This window comes from Macrobrachium nipponense, chromosome 11, assembly GCF_015104395.2.
Source record: "Macrobrachium nipponense isolate FS-2020 chromosome 11, ASM1510439v2, whole genome shotgun sequence".
NCBI lineage: Eukaryota > Metazoa > Arthropoda > Malacostraca > Decapoda > Palaemonidae > Macrobrachium > Macrobrachium nipponense.
In genome coordinates, this window is record NC_061087.1 from 46,054,393 (window position 1) to 46,072,921 (window position 18,529).

At 48.1% G+C, this 18,529-nt stretch overlaps 1 protein-coding gene across 2 annotated transcripts in view; it reads left to right on the forward strand.

The window, feature by feature from the left end:
• The first annotated feature begins 687 nt into the window (after positions 1–687).
• The window catches only part of LOC135205699 (cystinosin homolog), a 44,997-nt gene continuing 27,155 nt past the window's right edge, over positions 688–18,529 (forward strand). Inside the window, exon 1 of one of the 2 annotated variants that reach the window (XM_064236663.1) lies at positions 688–1,886. In XM_064236663.1, coding sequence (XP_064092733.1) covers positions 936–1,886 — 951 coding nt within the window. In that variant the 5' untranslated portion in view covers positions 688–935. The remainder of the gene's footprint in view (positions 1,887–18,529) is intronic. The other variant, XM_064236652.1, reaches the window with a different exon arrangement.

Here is an 18,529-nt window from a genome sequence, read left to right on the forward strand (position 1 = left end):
TTCTGAACTCTTCTGTCTTTATGTTGCATTTAGCACATCACTACGTTAATTTTTGTTCTAGCCCCTCCCATCATATTTGTATAAACAAATAATTTGGTCTTCTTGTTAGCATATAGTTTGTGGGTGTTATCATCTTTGTTGATTGTTTGTGTCAATTAGTGGTAAACGTTTTTCCCTTGTTGATGGATGGCCAAGTAAGGTCTTAAGGCTTAAGCCTCTTCTTCTTAATATAGGTGTTCTTTATTTTTTTATATGGTTGATTTCTTTGAATGTTTAGAACCCGATGTTGGTATGGCAAATTTGTTATCTCGATATGAGTGTGTGTGCGTGTGTGTGTGTCTTAATCGGTCAGCTCCATTCCTTTAAGAATCGTTGTTCTTGTTTAATCTATGGTGTTCATTCCCTTTCTCACGTTATCTTCAACATCTTTTTTAATGATCGTTTTTCCTTCAAGGTTTCTCTCCGTTTTTATTGTTAAAAAAAAGTAACCACCCAATGCTTATATCCAGGTTATGATATAGAGATTTATTATTGTATTTTCTTGATTATAATTCAGATTATTTAGATTAATAGCGACCTTAAATATTTGAAATATGATTAGACAGTTTATTATAGAAATTATTTTGATTTAATACTGAACGTAGGTATAAATGAGTTAAAAGTGTATTAAACAATAAGGAGTTAACACCTAGTTTCTTTCTGCGAATCTGCCTCTCAAATGTTCCTGTTGCTGAACAGTGCGATTAAGTTACCAAGGCTGGAAGTCAGCTGACTATGATGATGCTGTTTGTGGTTAGTGGAAGGTTGGTGATGATAACATCGGCCAATTACAGATCAGCATGATCGCTGGTGTTCCTTTTCGACTAGGCAGGCACAGTAGATACGGAACAGCAGTCGAGCGTGAAGCTAGACGTTGCTCGTAACCCTGGGGCACCATGATAACCACGTCGACCTCTTCTATTTCCTCAACTGCAATGTACACACACGTGTTACTCCTAATCATAGGCGCAGGTGTCATAAGTGGAGTGACAGCAGTGTCCCCCATGAAAACAGCTGTAGTTCTTCAAGACCAGGTTACTAAAGGAAATGAAAGTGTCTGTGAATTTAAAAACCATGACCTACGCATTGCACTCGGACTTTCGCATAATGTGACCCTTTATATTAACGGCAATATTGAGGAAAATGTAACGCTAATGTTCACTACAGATTCAAACGCGACAGAAATTTTAAGAGAACTGCCCAATGTGACATTTGTGGCGGAGGAAATGATAAACCAGACTCTACTCACAGTGACTCCCATTGCTGTTGGAAAAACGGTGCTGATCACTAAGGCAATACCCCCTAATATGACTGATGTCTCGAAGGCGTTTGTGCGTGTGGTGGTTCCTCATTCTGACGTCTTAGATTACGTTAGTGATGCTGTGGGCTGGATATACTTTGTTGCGTGGTCAGTGTCATTCTATCCCCAAACCTTCTCAAATTGGCGCAGAAAAAGTGTGATTGGATTGCATTTTGACTTTCTGTCTTTGAACACAGTTGGATTCCTTGTGTACAGCATTTTCAATATTTGTTTATTTGGGATTCCATACATAGAATCTGAATACTTCAAGCGACACCCCTATGGAGTCAACCCAGTGCAATTGAATGATGTAATATTCTCTGTTCATGCATTTGCTGCCTGCTGCATCCAAGTCTTTCAGTGTTTCATTTATGACCGAGGAGACCAACAAATATCAAATACAGCAAAGTCTATTTTCAGCACTGTTGGCCTAGTGACGATTGTCATGGTTATATTGGCAGCGGCTTCAGTTGTACCATGGTTGGATTTCTTGTACTACTTGTCGTACGTGAAACTCTTCATTACCCTTATCAAGTACATACCACAGGTCAGTTGTTAAGCTATTGATTTTCTCGTAAATGTAGCCTAGACTACCCTGAGACAGAATGAAATAGGGTAAAAAACCGCATGGTACAGGGGTGGACCATGTACGATCAATGTGTACAACCCCAAGAAAAGTACATTATAACGTGTCCTGACACCGGAGTAGAGGTCTTTAGTTCCGTTTCTCACCAACAACAAGTCGCGACTGATGCCCATCTCCGATGTCAGGACGCGTTATAGTGTACTTTTTTTGGGGTTGTTCACGCTGATCGTACATGGTCCACCCTTGTACCATGCGGTTTTTTACCCTACCTGCTTCTAAGAATGAAATAGCAACTCTAAAACTCTAAGCATCAGTAAAATGCTTAAGCTAAGATCTCCATTATTTGATACTACATGAGTGCATGAGAGTTGGCCTACTGTATGCTTTTTCCATATAGCCTACTGATCTTTTAGCTAGCCTAGACCATGTTATTTCTAAATAACAACTCTTGCATGGACTGCAAGGAACACTCCCACGAATACAAAAGCCACTAGGAATTGGAGGGCCAAGTGTACGGGAAACAACCGACTGGACTAGCTGATCCAGTTTTGGCTGCGTGTGGATCCACCCTCCGAAAAAGTACTTTAACATGTCCTGACACCGAAGATAGGCACCATTCACGAGTCATCGGTGGTGAGAGCAACAGCTTGAGACATCTACTATCCTTTCGAAGTAAGTAGGGTAAAAAACCGCATGGTACAGGAGTGGACCATGTGCGATCAATGTGAACAACCCCAAAAAAAGTACTTGTTCCGATACGTTATAGCCAAACCCTCGGTCCTTTAACAATAGGAAGGTAACTAGCGGCAGCTGGAACGGTCGTAAGCTTCGAACAAGGGAGTTAGGTAGTTAACTGCTTGTCCGACAGTGCGCGCGCCGCGCGCCTGGGAGGTGAAGAATCACTTTTGCTTTCGGCCTGGTGTGTGAGGACGTTGTTCACCATCGCTCTCTGCCCGCTACATCGTCGTATGCTTGGATATTATTTTCTCTCTGACTGGTTTGTTTGGTAGTGAAAGTGAATCAGTAAGTATTCTTTTTTCATTTTTCATTAAGTGAATAAATTATGGATCAAGAATTGGAGCTTTTGCCGCGCCCCCCGGTTGCCCGTAGAGTGTGTCCCGGGCTGGAGGGGCGTAAATGCGGCGGATTTCGCTCATTCATTGATGTGGATCCTCATGAATTGTGTACTCGGTGCCGAGGGCGTGAATGCTCTCGGGCCGAGCCATGTATTGTGTGTGTGAATTGGTCTGAGGCGCAGTGGGGCTTGTACGAGGGTAGGAAGAAGCGAAGGCCTGCCAAGGAGTCGTCGGAAAGCTCTCCAGCGACTCCTTTGGTGACGGATACCTCGTCATCCTTCCTACCCCCTGCTCAGCTCCCACGTTTGGAGCCTTCCCTTGCGGGGGGGTTGGTTTCGGAGTCCTTCTCCTCGCTCGATCCGTCGAGTGTGGAGGAGGGCGCTCGTTACCCAGATGTTCAATTGTATTCGGGGTCTTCCGTCCGCTCGGAGTGGGGTTCCCCCCCCCCAAGCGAGAGGGTACCCCTCAGACTTACCCGACTGTTGCTACCGCAGGTGCATCTTCCGTGGGAGACGACCTTGGGCAGGTGTGGGCGTCACTGGGATTGCAGGGCGTGCCCTGTATCCAGGGGTTGATTCAGCGTCTGGCGGGGTCGGGGGCGGTCACCCATGGTACTGTGACCACCACAACAACAACAATCTCTACTCCAGGGTACGCCGCCCCTCCTACCCTTGTGTATACACCGCATGTGATGACAGTGACGCCAACAGCCGCCGTGCAAGGGCCGATCGCTGCCGTACCGAAGAGGGGTGTGCCGCCTCCACCTGGTTTCTTTGTGTTGCCGACCCCAGACTTCCGCTGCCCGAAAAGCTCTCCCCTGGACCTGCCACCGGTACCCAGGATGACGGTGGCTGAAAATAAGCCTCCTGGGTTACCTGACTTGCCTGCCGTACCTGCTGCTACCGCTGTTCCTGCTGCTGGCCCAGCCGCTCCTGCTGTTCCCGCTGTTCCCGCTCCTGCCCACGTCGTTCCTGTCCACGGTGTTGCTGCCCCAGACTCTGGTCCTTCTGGACAGGTGCATCCGGGCCGTGTTGCTTCGGCAATTGCCCCGGCTCCGTCCTGGATGGAGGATCTGACGTCTGTCCTGCGTGAGCTGACGAAGAAGAAGAAGAGGAAGGTGTCGTCGTCGTCTTCGTCATCATCTTCGTCGTCTGTTGCCGCCTCTTCCCCTTCGACTTCTAAGGCTACCAAGCCGAAGAAGAAGAAGGCTGCCTCCTCCCCCCTAAGAAGGCTTCTTCGGGACCTTCTAAGGACCCGTCCCACTCCGGTTGGGACGGGGGGTCCTTCTGCTGGTCCTCCTGCTCCTTCGGGAACAGGGTCCGTCTCTCCTTCCGCAAGGAAGAAGAAGACGGGGACCAGAGGGGTACCGGCTACCACCGGTACTTCCTTGCCTGGTGTTAGCAGCCCGTCCGCTAAGCCAGGTACCTGCTCGGCCTCTCGTTCGCGAGAGTTTCCGAGTGTACAGTCTCCTGTGGGAGACCGTGCAGCCAGAGTTCGCTCGGCGCCAGGACCACGGCACGGAGCAGAAGGCTGGTGAGAGCCGCTCAGGTGACTCTCGCCAGGCCAGCGGCCGCTCTCGCAGCGACCAGCTGGTAACTCGGGTTGACGTGACGGTCTCTGACCGGCCACGGGTTGAGGCTGGGAAGAGGTCCCCCCGATCGTTGGCGCCAGCCTCGGCTGGTACCAGCGGTTCGACGCGCCGCGAAGACGCGCACCGGTCTCACCGCGACTATGATCTCTGCAGGTCCCCTGACCGCCGCTCCCACATGGACCGGGCGGATAGGGGGACCAGCAGCAGCTCATCTGACGCACGGGACCAGGGTCGCCATGCTCAGTCAAGCCGCTCGCCACAGGTGAGCGGTGCGACCAGGCCTGCAGACCGATCCCCACCGCGGGTTGGTGATCGTTTGCAGCCCTCCAAGCACACTGGTTCTGCCAGTGAGCGAGGGGGGAACGTCAGGTCTGCCTCTCCTGTACCTTCAACTTCCTCGGGATACGCCGGGAAGAGCGAGGTACCCAGGAGTGATCATGTCGCGATCCCGTCACGACGCCGTACGCACCAGGCACGGTCCTAGGATCAACCAGGACGTACGCGCAAGTGACAGGAGGAGACCGAGAGGGGTCTGATGCTGTTCCTCCTTCTGAAGGAGGAGGGTCTCGGGAGCTGCTCTTGCTGGAGGGACTGGACGGTCCTACTCCTCAAGACGCTGTTACTCCTGAGATCCAGAGGAACTTTGCCGAGGTCATTGCGCTGATTCGTCAGCACAACAACCTTGGGGAAGGATCGCCGCTCCCACCATCTCATGCATCATTTTGTGATAATATTTTCTCTGTGTTGCTCTGATTGTTTAACAATGTGTTATATACCAAAATGATCGCAATTTAGTGTACAATACAACAAAAAAAATTAACTCTGCTTTAACCGTTTTGCTCACAGCGCGATTTGAATACAATTATATATAAAATTTTCATACAATCAACTTACCTGTCAAATATATACATAGCTAAGACTCCGTCGTCCCCGACAGAAATTCAAATTTCGCGCCACTCGCTACAGGTAGGTCAGGTGATCTACCGGCCTGCCCTGGGCGGCAGGACTAGGAACCATCCCCGTTTTCTATCATATTTTCTCTGTCGCCGGTGGTATCAACATTGTTGCTATTACCTCCTGACTTAGATTCATATTTCATCCTTTTGATCATCGTTTCTCGGCTTTTTGGTGACGTATCTGGATCGTGTTTTGGCATTCGCTACTGTGGACTGTTTTTGGAATAACTCTTTTGGATTTTTCTCAGTATGTCTGATTCAAATGTGAGTGTGAGAATGTGTGTGAATGTAGGCTGCAGGGTGAGGATACCGAAAGCTTCGGTTGATCCTCACACTGTATGCCGTAAATGTAGGGGGTTTCAGTGTTCTGCTAATAATACTTGTAAGGAATGCGAGGGATTAAATGCAGAAGAGTGGAAGACTTTGACTTCTTATTTGAAGAAGTTAGAGAGGGATAGGGTTAGACGTCTGAAAGGTGTGAGTTCAAGGCCTATTGAGCCTTTCACGGATAATTCTAATCCTACTGATGTAGATTCTCCCTATGTATCTCATTCTCAGAGTGCTCTTTCGGATTCGGCCTCGGAAATCGCCAATCTGAAAGCTACAATTAGAGACATGAAGTCCAAGATGGCTGACTTCCAAGGTAAGGCTAGTGAAAGTGAGCATTACAGTGAAGTGAGTTCTCCCAGTGTTGTGGAGGGGGCGTTTGATCGTCCCTGCGACGCTCCCAGGCCTAGACCTCTTCCAAGCTCCCATGCCCAGAGGAGAAGGAAAGTCGAAAGCCTTAAGGAGGTCGTGGGGAATCCCCAACGGTCAGACGTCCCTTCAGCTAGCTCTGCTTCGTGGCAGGCTGCTCAAGGGCGCTATAGAAAAAGCGTCCTTTGTGAGTGTTTCTCGTCCTCTCCCTCTCCCTCACCTAAACGAGGGTGGAAGGAGTCGAACTTGTCGAGACCGCTGAAGCGTCATATGATAGAACCTGAAATAGATTCTAGCCCAGAGCGCTTCTCAGATGACGCTCCTTCTTCTATTAAGAAAGCGAAGGTGGCGTCAGCGTCACCTGACGTGTACGCAGAAGTACCCTTTCCTTCTTCTCCCCCGAGTGATGACGAAAGGCGTCATGCAGTGGACGTGGGAGAAGCGTCAAGGAGGATAATTATGGCAGTTCAAGAGCAACTGTCCTCTCTAGTGGGAGTTTTAGCGCCTCGTCGGAAGGACGTGACGCTTCCAATTAAGAAGTCTCGTCCTCTCTCACCTGCTCAACGAGAAGCGTCATGCAGACGTGAAGCTGCTAAACGTCTTACAGAAGCTTCGAGTTCGAGAACGAGAACGGTGGCTTACGAAAGTTTCGTAACGCCAGAGAGACGTAAGACGTCTTTTAGACGTGAAGCGTCATTGAAATCGGATCATAGACGTGACGCTCCGACCAATATTGTGACGCCAAGTAGGACGCCTTTGGAGAGCGGAGCGTCTTCCAGGCGCGAAGCGTCATCAAGACGTCAGCAGACAAGTGAGCGAGAGACGTCAGCCAGGACGCTTGGCGAACGGGAAGCGTCATACAAGCGGGAAGCGTCTTCTAATTTTTCAAGAGAAGCCTGAGCTTGTGGCGCCTTCCAAAACTATTAAAGCGGGAAAGAGGAAAGATTTTCATTCCCTTAGCCCCTCTCCTATTAGGAGTTTGTCTCCTCCAGAAGAGGAACGTACGGAAAGGAGAGCGGAGACTCATGTAGATCCCGAGTTGGAAGAAAACTCGGATGATGATGAATATCAGGGAAGAGAAGGACTGTCGAACTATAAGGTTTTGACTACCTTGCTTCTTGAGGAGTATGGAGACGAGTTGACTCCTGCCGCTCCTCCTTCTCCGCGCGCTCTCTTTTCCAGTGCTAAGACGAAGAAGCCTTCGTCTTTTCTCAAAATGAAGCCCACCATTTCGATGAAGAGGGCCTTACAATCCTTAGACTCATGGATGAAGTCTAAGAAAGACTTAGTGAGAACAGTCTTCTGTATGCCTCCAGCAAGATTAGCTGGGAAAAGAGGCATTTGGTATCAGACGGGAGAGAATATGGGTTTTGCTCTCCCTTCTACTTCGGAAGCAGATTTTTCGACCTTAGTTGACGCTTCACGTCGACAAGGTCTCAATTCAGCACGAATTACGTGGGGAATTTCTGAACTGGACCATCTCCTCAAGGGACTCTTTCATGTATTGGAAGTCTTCAACTTCTTAGATTGGTCCCTTGGGGTGATGTCCAAGAAAGCCCATGATTCGGAAGGAATCGAACCTGAAGCCCTGTTATGCATATTGTCTTGTATTGACAAAGCGGTACAGGATGGATCTTTTGAAATCTCCTCATTATTTGGAGCAGGTCTGCTAAAGAAAAGGACTGTATATGGCGCCTTCTTAACCAAGGCAGTCTCACACGCTCAGAGGGCAGCTCTACTGTATTCGCCTCTATCTGACTTTTTGTTCCCTTCTCAGTTAGTGAAGGACATTGCGCATTCTTTAACTGAGAAGGCGACTCAGGATCTTCTGACGCAGTCAGCAAGAAAGAAGAAACCTGTTTCTGCATCGGACAAGAAAGGACCTAGTACATCTGTTCAGCCCTTTCGAGGTGGTCCGACCTCCAGACCTCCCGCAAGAAGGAAGGCTCCGGAGAAGAGAGGTAGGTCTGCCTTTCGTCCCTTTAAAAAGGGAATATGAAGATTCTCTCCTCCAAGCACCAGTAGGTGCCAGGCTCCTGGGATTTGTGGAAGCCTGGACACTGATAAACGCAGACGCGTCTTCATTGGCTATCATAAGGAAGGGATATCGTATCCCTTTCCTGAACACTCCTCCCCTAACGTCAATACCAAGGGAACTATCAGCCAAGTACAAGGATCCTGTGCTGAGGGATACTCTTCGATCGATGGTGGAACAAATGTGGGACAAGAAGGCGAGCGTAGAACTAGTACTGGATCAAAACTCCCGGGGTTTTACAATCGCCTTTTTCTGGTTGCGAAAGCCTCGGGAGGCTGGAGACCAGTACTGGACGTCAGCTCTCTGAACAAATTTGTTCAGAAGGAGAAGTTCTCCATGGAGACTTCTGCTTCAGTCCTAGCGTCTTACGACAAGGAGATTGGATGGTGTCTCTAGATCTCCAGGACGCCTACTTTCACGTCCCGATCCACCCTTCATCGAAGAAGTAACCACCTCCGTTTCATGACGGGGGGAAGGATCTTTCAGTTCAGAGCCTTGTGCTTCGGCCTGTCCACAGCTCCTCAGGTCTTCACAAGCTGATGAAGAATGTGGCGAGGTTTCTTCACCTCAAAGGAGTAAATATCTCTGTATCTGGACGACTGTCTCATCAGGGCCAGATCAGAGAGACAGTGCTTGGAGGACCTAAAGTTAACGCTAGATTTGATCAAAGCGTTGGGATTGCTCGTGAACCTCGAGAAGTCTCAGCTGATCCCCAGACAGGACCTAGTCTATCTGGGGATTCGGATGGATTCTCGGGGTTTTCGAGTATTTCCTTCGCAAGAGAGAATCGCAAAAGGTTTGCGGATAGTCTCTCTCTTCTTAGGGAAGGAACATACGTCGGCGAGGGAATGGTTGAGCCTTCTAGGGACCCTTTCCTCGCTAGAACAGTTCTTCCCACTAGGAAGACTGCATTTACGTCCGCTTCAATTCTTCCTCAAGAAGTCTTGGAGCTGGAAAACCGGACGGCTTTCGGACGTTTTTCCCATTCCAGTGGAGATAAAATCGCACCTGGAGTGGTGGTTGCCCCCTCTGCAAGAGAACAAAGGGATATCTCTAAAAACACAGAACCCAGACCTAGTGTTGTACTCCGACGCATCGGAGAAAGGTTGGGGAGCGACATTAGGCTCAGAAGAGGTGTCAGGCACCTGGGAACCAGCACAGGTGACTTGGCACATAAACTGCAAAGAGCTCTTCGCCGTGCATCTGGCTTTGAAGAGTCTAGAACCTCTGGTGTCGAACAAAGTAGTGCAAGTAAACGTGGACAACACCACCGCACTTGCCTACATTCGGAAACAGGGGGGGACTCACTCCTCGTTCCTTTACGAACTGACGAGAGACCTATTGCTTTGGACGTCCCACAGGAACATCTCCCTGCTGACAAGGTTCGTACAGGGAGTAAAGAATGTGAGGGCGGACAGACTCAGCAGGAGGAACCAGGTCCTTCATACAGAGTGGACCCTACACGAGGAAGTGTGTCTCGATCTCTGGTCTCTGTGGGGGACTCCTCATGTGGATCTCTTCGCAACATTCATTTCCAAAAGACTGCCAGTCTTTTGCTCGGTCGTGGAAGATCCAAGAGCACTTATGGTAGACGCCTTCCTGCTAAGTTGGTCTCGAGTAGACGTATATGCTTTTCCCCCATTCAAAATCCTGGGATTAGTAATGAAAAAGTTTGTGGCGTCAAAGGAGACGAGGATGACGTTAATAGCCCCCTTTTGGCCGGCCAGGATTGGTTCACGGAGGTGGTAGAGTGGATCGTAGACTTTCCAAGATCCCTACCAAGAAGGACGGATCTTCTCAGACAACCACACTTCAAGAGGTACCATCAAAACCTCCCCGCTCTCGCTCTGACTGCCTTTCGACTATCGAAAGACTTGTCAGAGCGAGAGGCTTTTCTCGCGAAGTGGCAAGCGCGATCGCGAGAGCACGCAGAACCTCCACTACGAAAGTATACCAATCGAAGTGGGAGGTATTTAGAAGGTGGTGTAGATTCCAAGAAGTTGTCCTCCTCCACTACCTCTATAGCGGAAATTGCTGATTTCCTGCTATTCCTGAGAGAAAAATCTCATCTAGCCGTATCCACAATAAAGGGATACAGAAGTATGCTCTCGGCTGTATTCAGGAATAGAGGATTGGATCTGGCAGATAATAAAAGATCTCCACGATCTCATAAGGTCTTTTGAGACTTCAAAGTCTAAGGAACCAGTACCTCCGAACTGGAACCTAGACGTAGTCCTCAAGTTTCTGTCATCGGATAGATTCGAACCTCCTCATCTGGCATCGTTTAGAGACATCACCAGAAAATGCCTATTCCTATTATCTTTAGCTACGGCAAAGAGAATTAGTGAATTACATGCTCTGCAGGATAAAGTAGGATTCAAGGGAGACTCAGCTATTTGCTCGTTTAAGACCTGTTTTTAGCGAAAAATGAGAATCCCACGAATCCCTGGCCTAAGTCATTCGAAGTCAAAGGCATGTCGAGTCTCGTAGGCAGAGAAGCAGAGAGGTCTCTATGCCCTGTTAGAGCTCTGAAGTTCTACCTTCAGAGAAAGCATCAGATGGGAGGCTCTAGACAAGGTCTTTGGTGCGCGGTAAAAGACCCCACACTAAGACCTGATGTCCAAGAATGCGCTGGCATTCTTTGTAAGAAACGTCATTACAGACGCTCATAAGGTCTGTCCTGACGAACAATTACAACTGTTGAGAGTAAAAAGCTCATGAAGTGAGAGCTGTAGCGACGTCTCTCTCGTTTCATAAGAATATGTCGCTTAAAAACATCATAGATACGACATTTTGGAGATGCAACTCAGTATTTGCATCTCATTACTTGAAAGACGTCGTGTGACATATGAGAAGTGTTTTTCTCTAGGTCCTTTCGTATCGGCGGATACGTTCTGGGTACGGGAGCCGACACCAATCCTTAAATGTATATACTTTTCTTCTTTTTGGATATGGGTCTGGAGTCTCTTCGAACAATGGAGGACTTGGTTTAGCACGGGCGGCCGTCTATGTTGTTCAGTAAGAGAATCTTGTCATATCCATTAGATGAGTATAATTTTTTTTTGAAAATTATGTATGTGTCGTAGTGGTTTTGAGTTACGGTTGTTGTGACGAGTTCGGGGATAACTCGGAAACAATCCTTAGTTCTAACATATGGTTAGGATCAGGTGGTCGGGATTGGTTGTGTGCTCCTTCATAAGGTGTATTGTCATATAAGTGGATCAGCACCCATTGACAAAGTCCTTTTAGGCTCTGCCGAGTAAGCGGATAAGACCCCATCGGCAGACCCACAAGAACTCTTGGCCATAGATCATATATCTCGCTAAAGTTTCTTGAGGTGATGCAGGACTACTGGGCAAACACCCACGAAGTCTACCACCTATCAGGTAGGAACCAAGGTTTTATTTATACCTACAACATATGTTGTTTACCTGTCTATTCCATATAGAAGCTGTCTCTTACCCTCCACCGAAGGGTGCCAATCAGCTATGTATATATCTGACAGGTAAGTTGATTGTATGAAAATGATATTGTTATGTTACAATAAGTTTCATACATACTTACCTGGCAGATATATACAATTAAAGGCCCACCCAGCCTCCCGCAGGAGACAGGTGGAAGAGAGAAAATATGATAGAAAACGGGGATGGTTCCTAGTCCTGCCGCCCAGGCAGGCCGGTAGATCACCTGACCTACCTGTAGCGAGTGGCGCGAAATTTGAATTTCTGTCGGGGACGACGGAGTCTTAGCTATGTATATATCTGCCAGGTAAGTATGTATGAAACTTTATTGTAACATAACAATATCATTTTGTTTCATACAATGAACTTACCTGTCAGATATATACTTAGCTAAGACTCCGTCGTCCCCGACAGAAATTCAAATTTCGCGCCACTCGCTACCGGTAGGTCAGGTGATCTACCTGCCTGCCCTGGGCAGCAGGACTAGGAACCATTCCCGTTTTCTATCATATTTTCTCTGTCGCCGGTGGTATCAACATTGTTGTTACTACCTCCTGACTGGAATTCGCTTTTCAAGACTTTTTTGATCATCTATATTGGATTTCTTGGTGACGTACTGGATCGTTGTTTTGGCATTCGCTACTGTGGACTGGATTTGGACTTGCTTTTGATTTTTCTGATAGAATGTCTGATTCAAGTGTTAGTGTGAGAGTGTGTGTGAATGTAGGCTGCAAGGTGAGGATACCGAAGGCTTCGGTTGATCCTCACACTGTATGTCGTAAATGTATTGGGGGTTTGACTGTTCTTTGGCTAACACCTGTATTGAGTGTGAAAAGTTGAATGCTAATGAATGGAAGACTCTAACTTCTTACTCGAAGAAGTTAGAGAGGGATAGAATTAGACGGGCTGCACAAAAGAGTGTGAGTACAAGGCCTATTGAGCCTTTTTCTGAGTCTAACTCTCCTTTTATTAATGAATATGATTCTCCCTATGTATCTGAATCCTCACAGGCTTTGCATTCGGATTCGGCTTCGGAAATCGCCAATCTGAAGGCTACTCTTCGTAAAATGAAGACAAAGATGGCGGCCATGCAAGGTAAGGGAAGTGATTGTGAATTACTTAGTGAAGAATGAGTGTTCCCAGTGTTGTGGAGGGGGCGTCTGACCGTCCCTGCGATGCTCCCAGGTCTAGACCTCTTCCAAAACTCTCATACCAGAGGAGTAGGAAAGTCGTACGGAGGTTGTGGGGAATCCCCAACGGTCAGGCGTCCCTTCAGCAGGTTCTGTTTCGCTACAGTCTGCTCAGGACCGCTCTAATAGAAGCGTCCTACGAGATTGTTTCTCGTCGTCCGGTTCTCCTTCACCTAAACGAGGTGGAAGGAAAACTCTGATCTTTCTAGGCCACTGAAAAGGCATTGGAAAGAGCGCGCGTTCGACTCGAGCCCGGAACGCTTCTCGGAGGAAGCTCCTTCTTCTATCAAGAAGGCTAAGCTGGTTTCGACGCCTCCTCGAACAGTATTTGAGGATCGCACTCCTTCGAGTTCTCCTGCTTCTTCATTGAAGAGGAGCTGGATGGTGTGGCTTCCAAGAGGATATTGCTTGCAGTACAAGAGCAGATAGCCTCTTTGGTTGGAGTTCTTTCGAGGGATCCCCCTCGCAAGAAGGACGCTAGACTTCCTATTAAGAAGTCTCGTCTTCTTTCGCCGGCCAGACGTGAAGCATCCTCCAGACATGGGACGTCTTCCAGGCGCGAAGAGTCGTGCAAGCGTCAGGAGCTATCCGAGCGAGTTGCTCTAGATAAGGATACGCTCAGGCGCGAGGCGCCAGCCAGGGCGTGAGGATTCAGCCAAGCGCGAGACGCCAGGCAGGCGCGAGGAGGTCAAAGCTTTGCGTGAGGCGCCAGACAAGCGCGAGGCGTCAGCCAGGCGCGAGATGCCAGCCAGGCAACAAGCTCCAGCCAAGCGAGAAGCGCCAGCCAAGCGCGAGGAGCTTTCCAGGCGTGAGAAGTCAAGCAGACGCGAGACTTCTTTTAGACTTGAGAGAGAGTCTGTTCACTCTATGAGTCCCTCTCCTAGTAGGAGTTTGTCACCAGTAGAGAGAGAACGGGATGAAGATCCTCTCGTTTTTCAGGCCGATTCTCCGCAAGGTGTAGAAGGAGATTCGGAAGAAGAGGGTAACGGTAGAGAAGGAGTCTCTAACTATAGAGTTCTGACAGACCTTCTTTTGCAGGAATACGGAGATTCTTTGACTTCTGCGGCTCCTCCTTAGCCTCGATCACTGTTTTCGAGTGCGGTTGTACCAAAGTCTTCGTCGGTCTTGAAGATGAGACCTACGATCTCTATGAAGAGAGCGCTACAGTCTATAGACAAATGGATGTTGTCAAAGAAGGATCTGGGCAGAACCACCTTCTGTATGCCTCCAGCCATACTTTCTGGCAAGAGAGGTTTCTGGTACCGAACTGGGGAGAACATGGGCCTTTCTCTCCGAGCGGCAGCCGCAAGCGGACTTTCAACCTTGGTTGATTCATCGCGGAGACACGCTTTGAATGGAGCTCGTGTGTCTTGGGCGATTTCGGAGACGGATCATCTCCTCAAGGGCCTCTTCCATATTTTGGAAGTGTTTAATTTCCTAGACTGGTCCCTTGGGGTGATGTCTAAGAAGGCTCATGACTCGGAAGGTCTAGACCCCGAAGTCATTCTGAGTATTCTTTCTTGTATTGACAAGGCAGTACAAGACGGATCGGGAGAAATCTCCTCTCTTTTTGGAGCGGTACTCCTTAAGAAGAGGAGTATTTTTAGTGCTTTCTTAACCCAAGGCGGTTTCTTTTTTCCCTCACAGAGGAGGCAGCCTGGTTTTCGCTCCCATGTCTGACTTCTTGTTTCCTTCTCAGTTAGTGAAGGACATTTCTCGATCACTGACTGAGAAGGCGACACAGGATCTTCTCCTGCAAACTGCAAGGAAGAAGAGACCCCTTGTTTCGGTTGACAAGAAAGGACCGACTTCTACGGTTCAGCCCTTTCGAGGAGGCCCTCTCTCCAGAGCTCCCTCTAAGAGAAGAGGTCCTGAGAGGAGAGGTAAAGCTTCTTCCCGTCCCTTTAAGAAAGGGAAGTGAGACAGACAACCTCCAAACACAGTGGGTGCCAGGCTTCTCGAATTTGCAGACGCCTGGTCACTCATAAAACTCGGACGCCTCTTCGATGTCCATAATCAGGAAGGGATATCTTATCCCCTTCCAGGACAGTCCTCCCCTAACGACCATTCCGCGGGAACTGTCAGCCAGATACAGGGACCCTGTACTGAGGGATACTCTTCGTCTGATGGTGAATCAAATGTGGGACAAAAGAGCTATAGAATTAGTTCTAGAGCAAAACTCTCCGGGGTTTTACAGTCGGCTTTTCCTGGTTGCGAAAGCCTCGGGGGGCTGGAGACCGTACTAGATGTCAGCGCTCTGAACAAGTTCGTTCTAAAGGAGAAGTTCTCTATGGAGACTTCGGCTCAGTCCTGGCGGCTTTGCGTCAAGGAGATTGGATGGTGTCGCTGGATCTCCAGGACGCCTATTTTCATGTCCCGATTCACCCTTCGTCGAAGAAGTACCTCCGTTTCATGACGGGGGAAGGATCTTTCAGTTCAGGGCCTTGTGTTTCGGCCTGTCCACAGCTCCTCAGGTCTTCACAAACCTGATGAAGAATGTGGCGAGGTTTCTTCACCTCAAAGGCGTCAACATCTCTCTATATCTGGACGATTGGCTCATCAGGGCCAGAACAGAGAGACAGTGTTTGGAGGACCTTTCTTTGACCCTAGACCTGATAAAAAAAAAAAAAGGCGTTGGGACTACTCGTGAACCTCGAGAAGTCACAGCTGATTCCCAGACAGAACTTGGTCTATCTGGGGATTCAGATGGATTCTCGGGGTTTTCGAGTATTTCCTTCGCAAGAGAGAATCGTGAGAGGCTTGGAAAAAGTCTCTCTCTTCTTAGGGAAAGAACGGACTTCGGCGAGGGAATGGTTAAGCCTTCTAGGCACCCTTTCCTCGCTCGAATAGTTCTTTCCTCTAGGAAGACTGCATCTTCGTCCTCTTCAGTTTTTCCTAAGGAGATCATGGAACTGGAAGACGGGACTTCTCTCCGACAGTTTTCTCCTTCCAATGGAGATGAAACCACACCTGCAATGGTGGTTGTCCCCTCTAAAAGAGAACAAGGGAATTTCTCTGGAAGTTCCGAACCCAAGCCGAGTGTTGTATTCAGACGCATCGGAGAAGGGTTGGGGAGCAACACTAGGACCGAGAGAAGTGTCAGGCACCTGGAAGGCAGCACAGGTGTCCTGGCACATAAATTGCAAAGAACTTCTAGCAGTTCACTTGGCGCTAAAGTTCTTCGAACCCTTTGTGACAAACAGTGTGGTCCAAGTGAATGTGGACAACACTACCGCCCTGTCCTACATTCGGAAGCAAGGAGGAACGCACTCCGTGTCTCTATACGAGATAGCAAGAGATCTGCTAATTTGGACCTCACAGAGGAACATCTCCCTCCTGACAAGATTTGTTCAGGGTACGAGAAACGTCAGGGCGGACAGAATGAGCAGGAGAAGCCAGGTCCTTCACACAGAATGGACTCTTCATTCAGAGGTGTGTCAGAGTCTTTGGGATCTTTGGGGCACTCCTCACGTAGATCTGTTCGCCACATTCCTTTCCAAAAGGCTCGGTAAGTATTTTGTTCAGTGGTGGAAGACCCAAGAGCTCTCGTGGTCGACGCCTTCCTGCTAGACTGGTCTCATGTGGACGTGTACGCTTTCCCCCCTTTCAAAATCCTGGGACAAGTGTTGAGAAAGTTTGTAGCGTCCAACGGGACAAGGATGACCCTGATAGCCCCGTTTTGGCCAGCACAAGATGGTTTGCAGAGGTGCTGGAGTGGACAGTAGACTTCCCAAGATCCCTTCCAAAATGGATGGATCTTCTCAGACAGCCACACTTCGAGAGGTTTCATCAAAACCTCCCCGCTCTCGCGCTGACTGCCTTTCGACTATCGAAAGACTTGTCAGAGCGAGGGGTTTTTCTCTCGAAGCTGCAAGCGCTATCGCTAGAGCCCGCAGAGCTTCCACTAGACGAGTCTATCAGTCGAAGTGGGAGGTATTCAGAAGGTGGTATAAGTCTAAGAAGTTGTCCTCCTCCAGTACCTCTATAACCAAAATCGCTGATTTCCTTTTGTTCTTGAGAGAGGTCTCTCACTTATCTGTATCGACGATCAAAGGATACAGGAGCATGCTTTCGGCAGTCTTCAGAAACAGAGGCTAGAGATTGCTGATAATAAAGATCTGCACGACTTGATTAGATCGTTTGAAACGACAAAATCTAAGGAACTAACTCCTCCCAGCTGGAACCTGGATGTAGTTCTCAAGTTCCTTTCGTCTGACAGATTTGAGCCTCCCCATGTAGCTTCGTTCAGGGATATAACAAGGAAATGCTTGTTTCTCCTATCTTTGGCGACAGCCAAAAGAGTTGGGGAACTTCATGCCCTGAAGATGAAGTCGGCTTTAACAGAGACTCGGCCTTCTGCTCGTTTAGAACTCTTTTTCTAGCGAAAAATGAAAACCATCGAATCCCTGGCCCAAGAGATTCGAGATCAAAGGCTTATCGAGTCTAGTAGGGAGAGAAACAGAAAGGTCTCTTTGCCCGGTAAGAGCCTTGAAGTTCTACTTACAAAGAAAGAAACAAATGGGAGGCTCTAGACAAAGTCTTTGGTGTTCGATTAAGAACCCCACAAGAATCATGTCTAAGAACGCATTAGCTTTCTTCATTAGGAGCGTCATTACAGATGCTCACAAGTTCTGTCCTGACGACTCTTTTCCGCTTTTAAGAGTAAAAGCCCATGAAGTTAGAGCAGTGGCGACGTCTCTCTCTTTTCAGAAGAATATGTCGCTAAAAGAAAATCATTGATACGACATATTGGCAGGTGCAATTCGGTATTTGCATCTCACTATCTTAAAGACGTTCGCGTGACCTACGAGAAATGTTTTTCTCTGGGGCCTTTTGTATCGGCGGATACGATACTGGGTACGGAGCAAACACCAATCCTTAACTTTGTACATACCTTCTACTAGATATGTTCTAGATTTCTGCTGACAAAGAGGGCTCGGTGCTGCACTGGCGGCCAGTCACTGTTGTTCAGTAAGGAAAACTCTTGTGATATCTTTTAGAGGAGTATTAAAATTTTTTTTTTTTTGAGAATTTTTGTATGAATGCTTTTTCGTTTCGAGTTATGGGTTGTTTGTAATGAGTTCGGGGATAACTCAGAACAATTCTATATACTAACATGGTGGTTAGGATCAGGTGGTCGGGATTGGTTATGCTCCTTCATAAGGTGTGTTGTCATAGAAGTGGTCCAGTACCCATTGACAAAGTCCTTTCAGGCTCTGCCGAGTAAGCGGTTCATATACCCATCGACAGACCCACAAGAACTCTAGCCATAGATCTAATATCTCGCTAAAGTCTTGAGGTGATGCAGACTACCGGGCTACAGCCACGAAGTCTACCACCTATCAGGTAGGAACCAAGGTTTTTCTTTTATACCTACAACATATGTTGTTTACCTGTCTATTCCATATTAGCTGTCTCTGACCCTCCACCAAAGGGTGCCAATCAGCTAAGTATATATCTGACAGGTAAGTTCATTGTATGAAAATGATATTGTTATAATACAATAAAGTTTCATACATACTTACCTGGCAGATATATACGATTAATGGCCCACCCAGCCTCCCCGCAGGAGACAGGTGGAAGAGAGAAAATATGATAG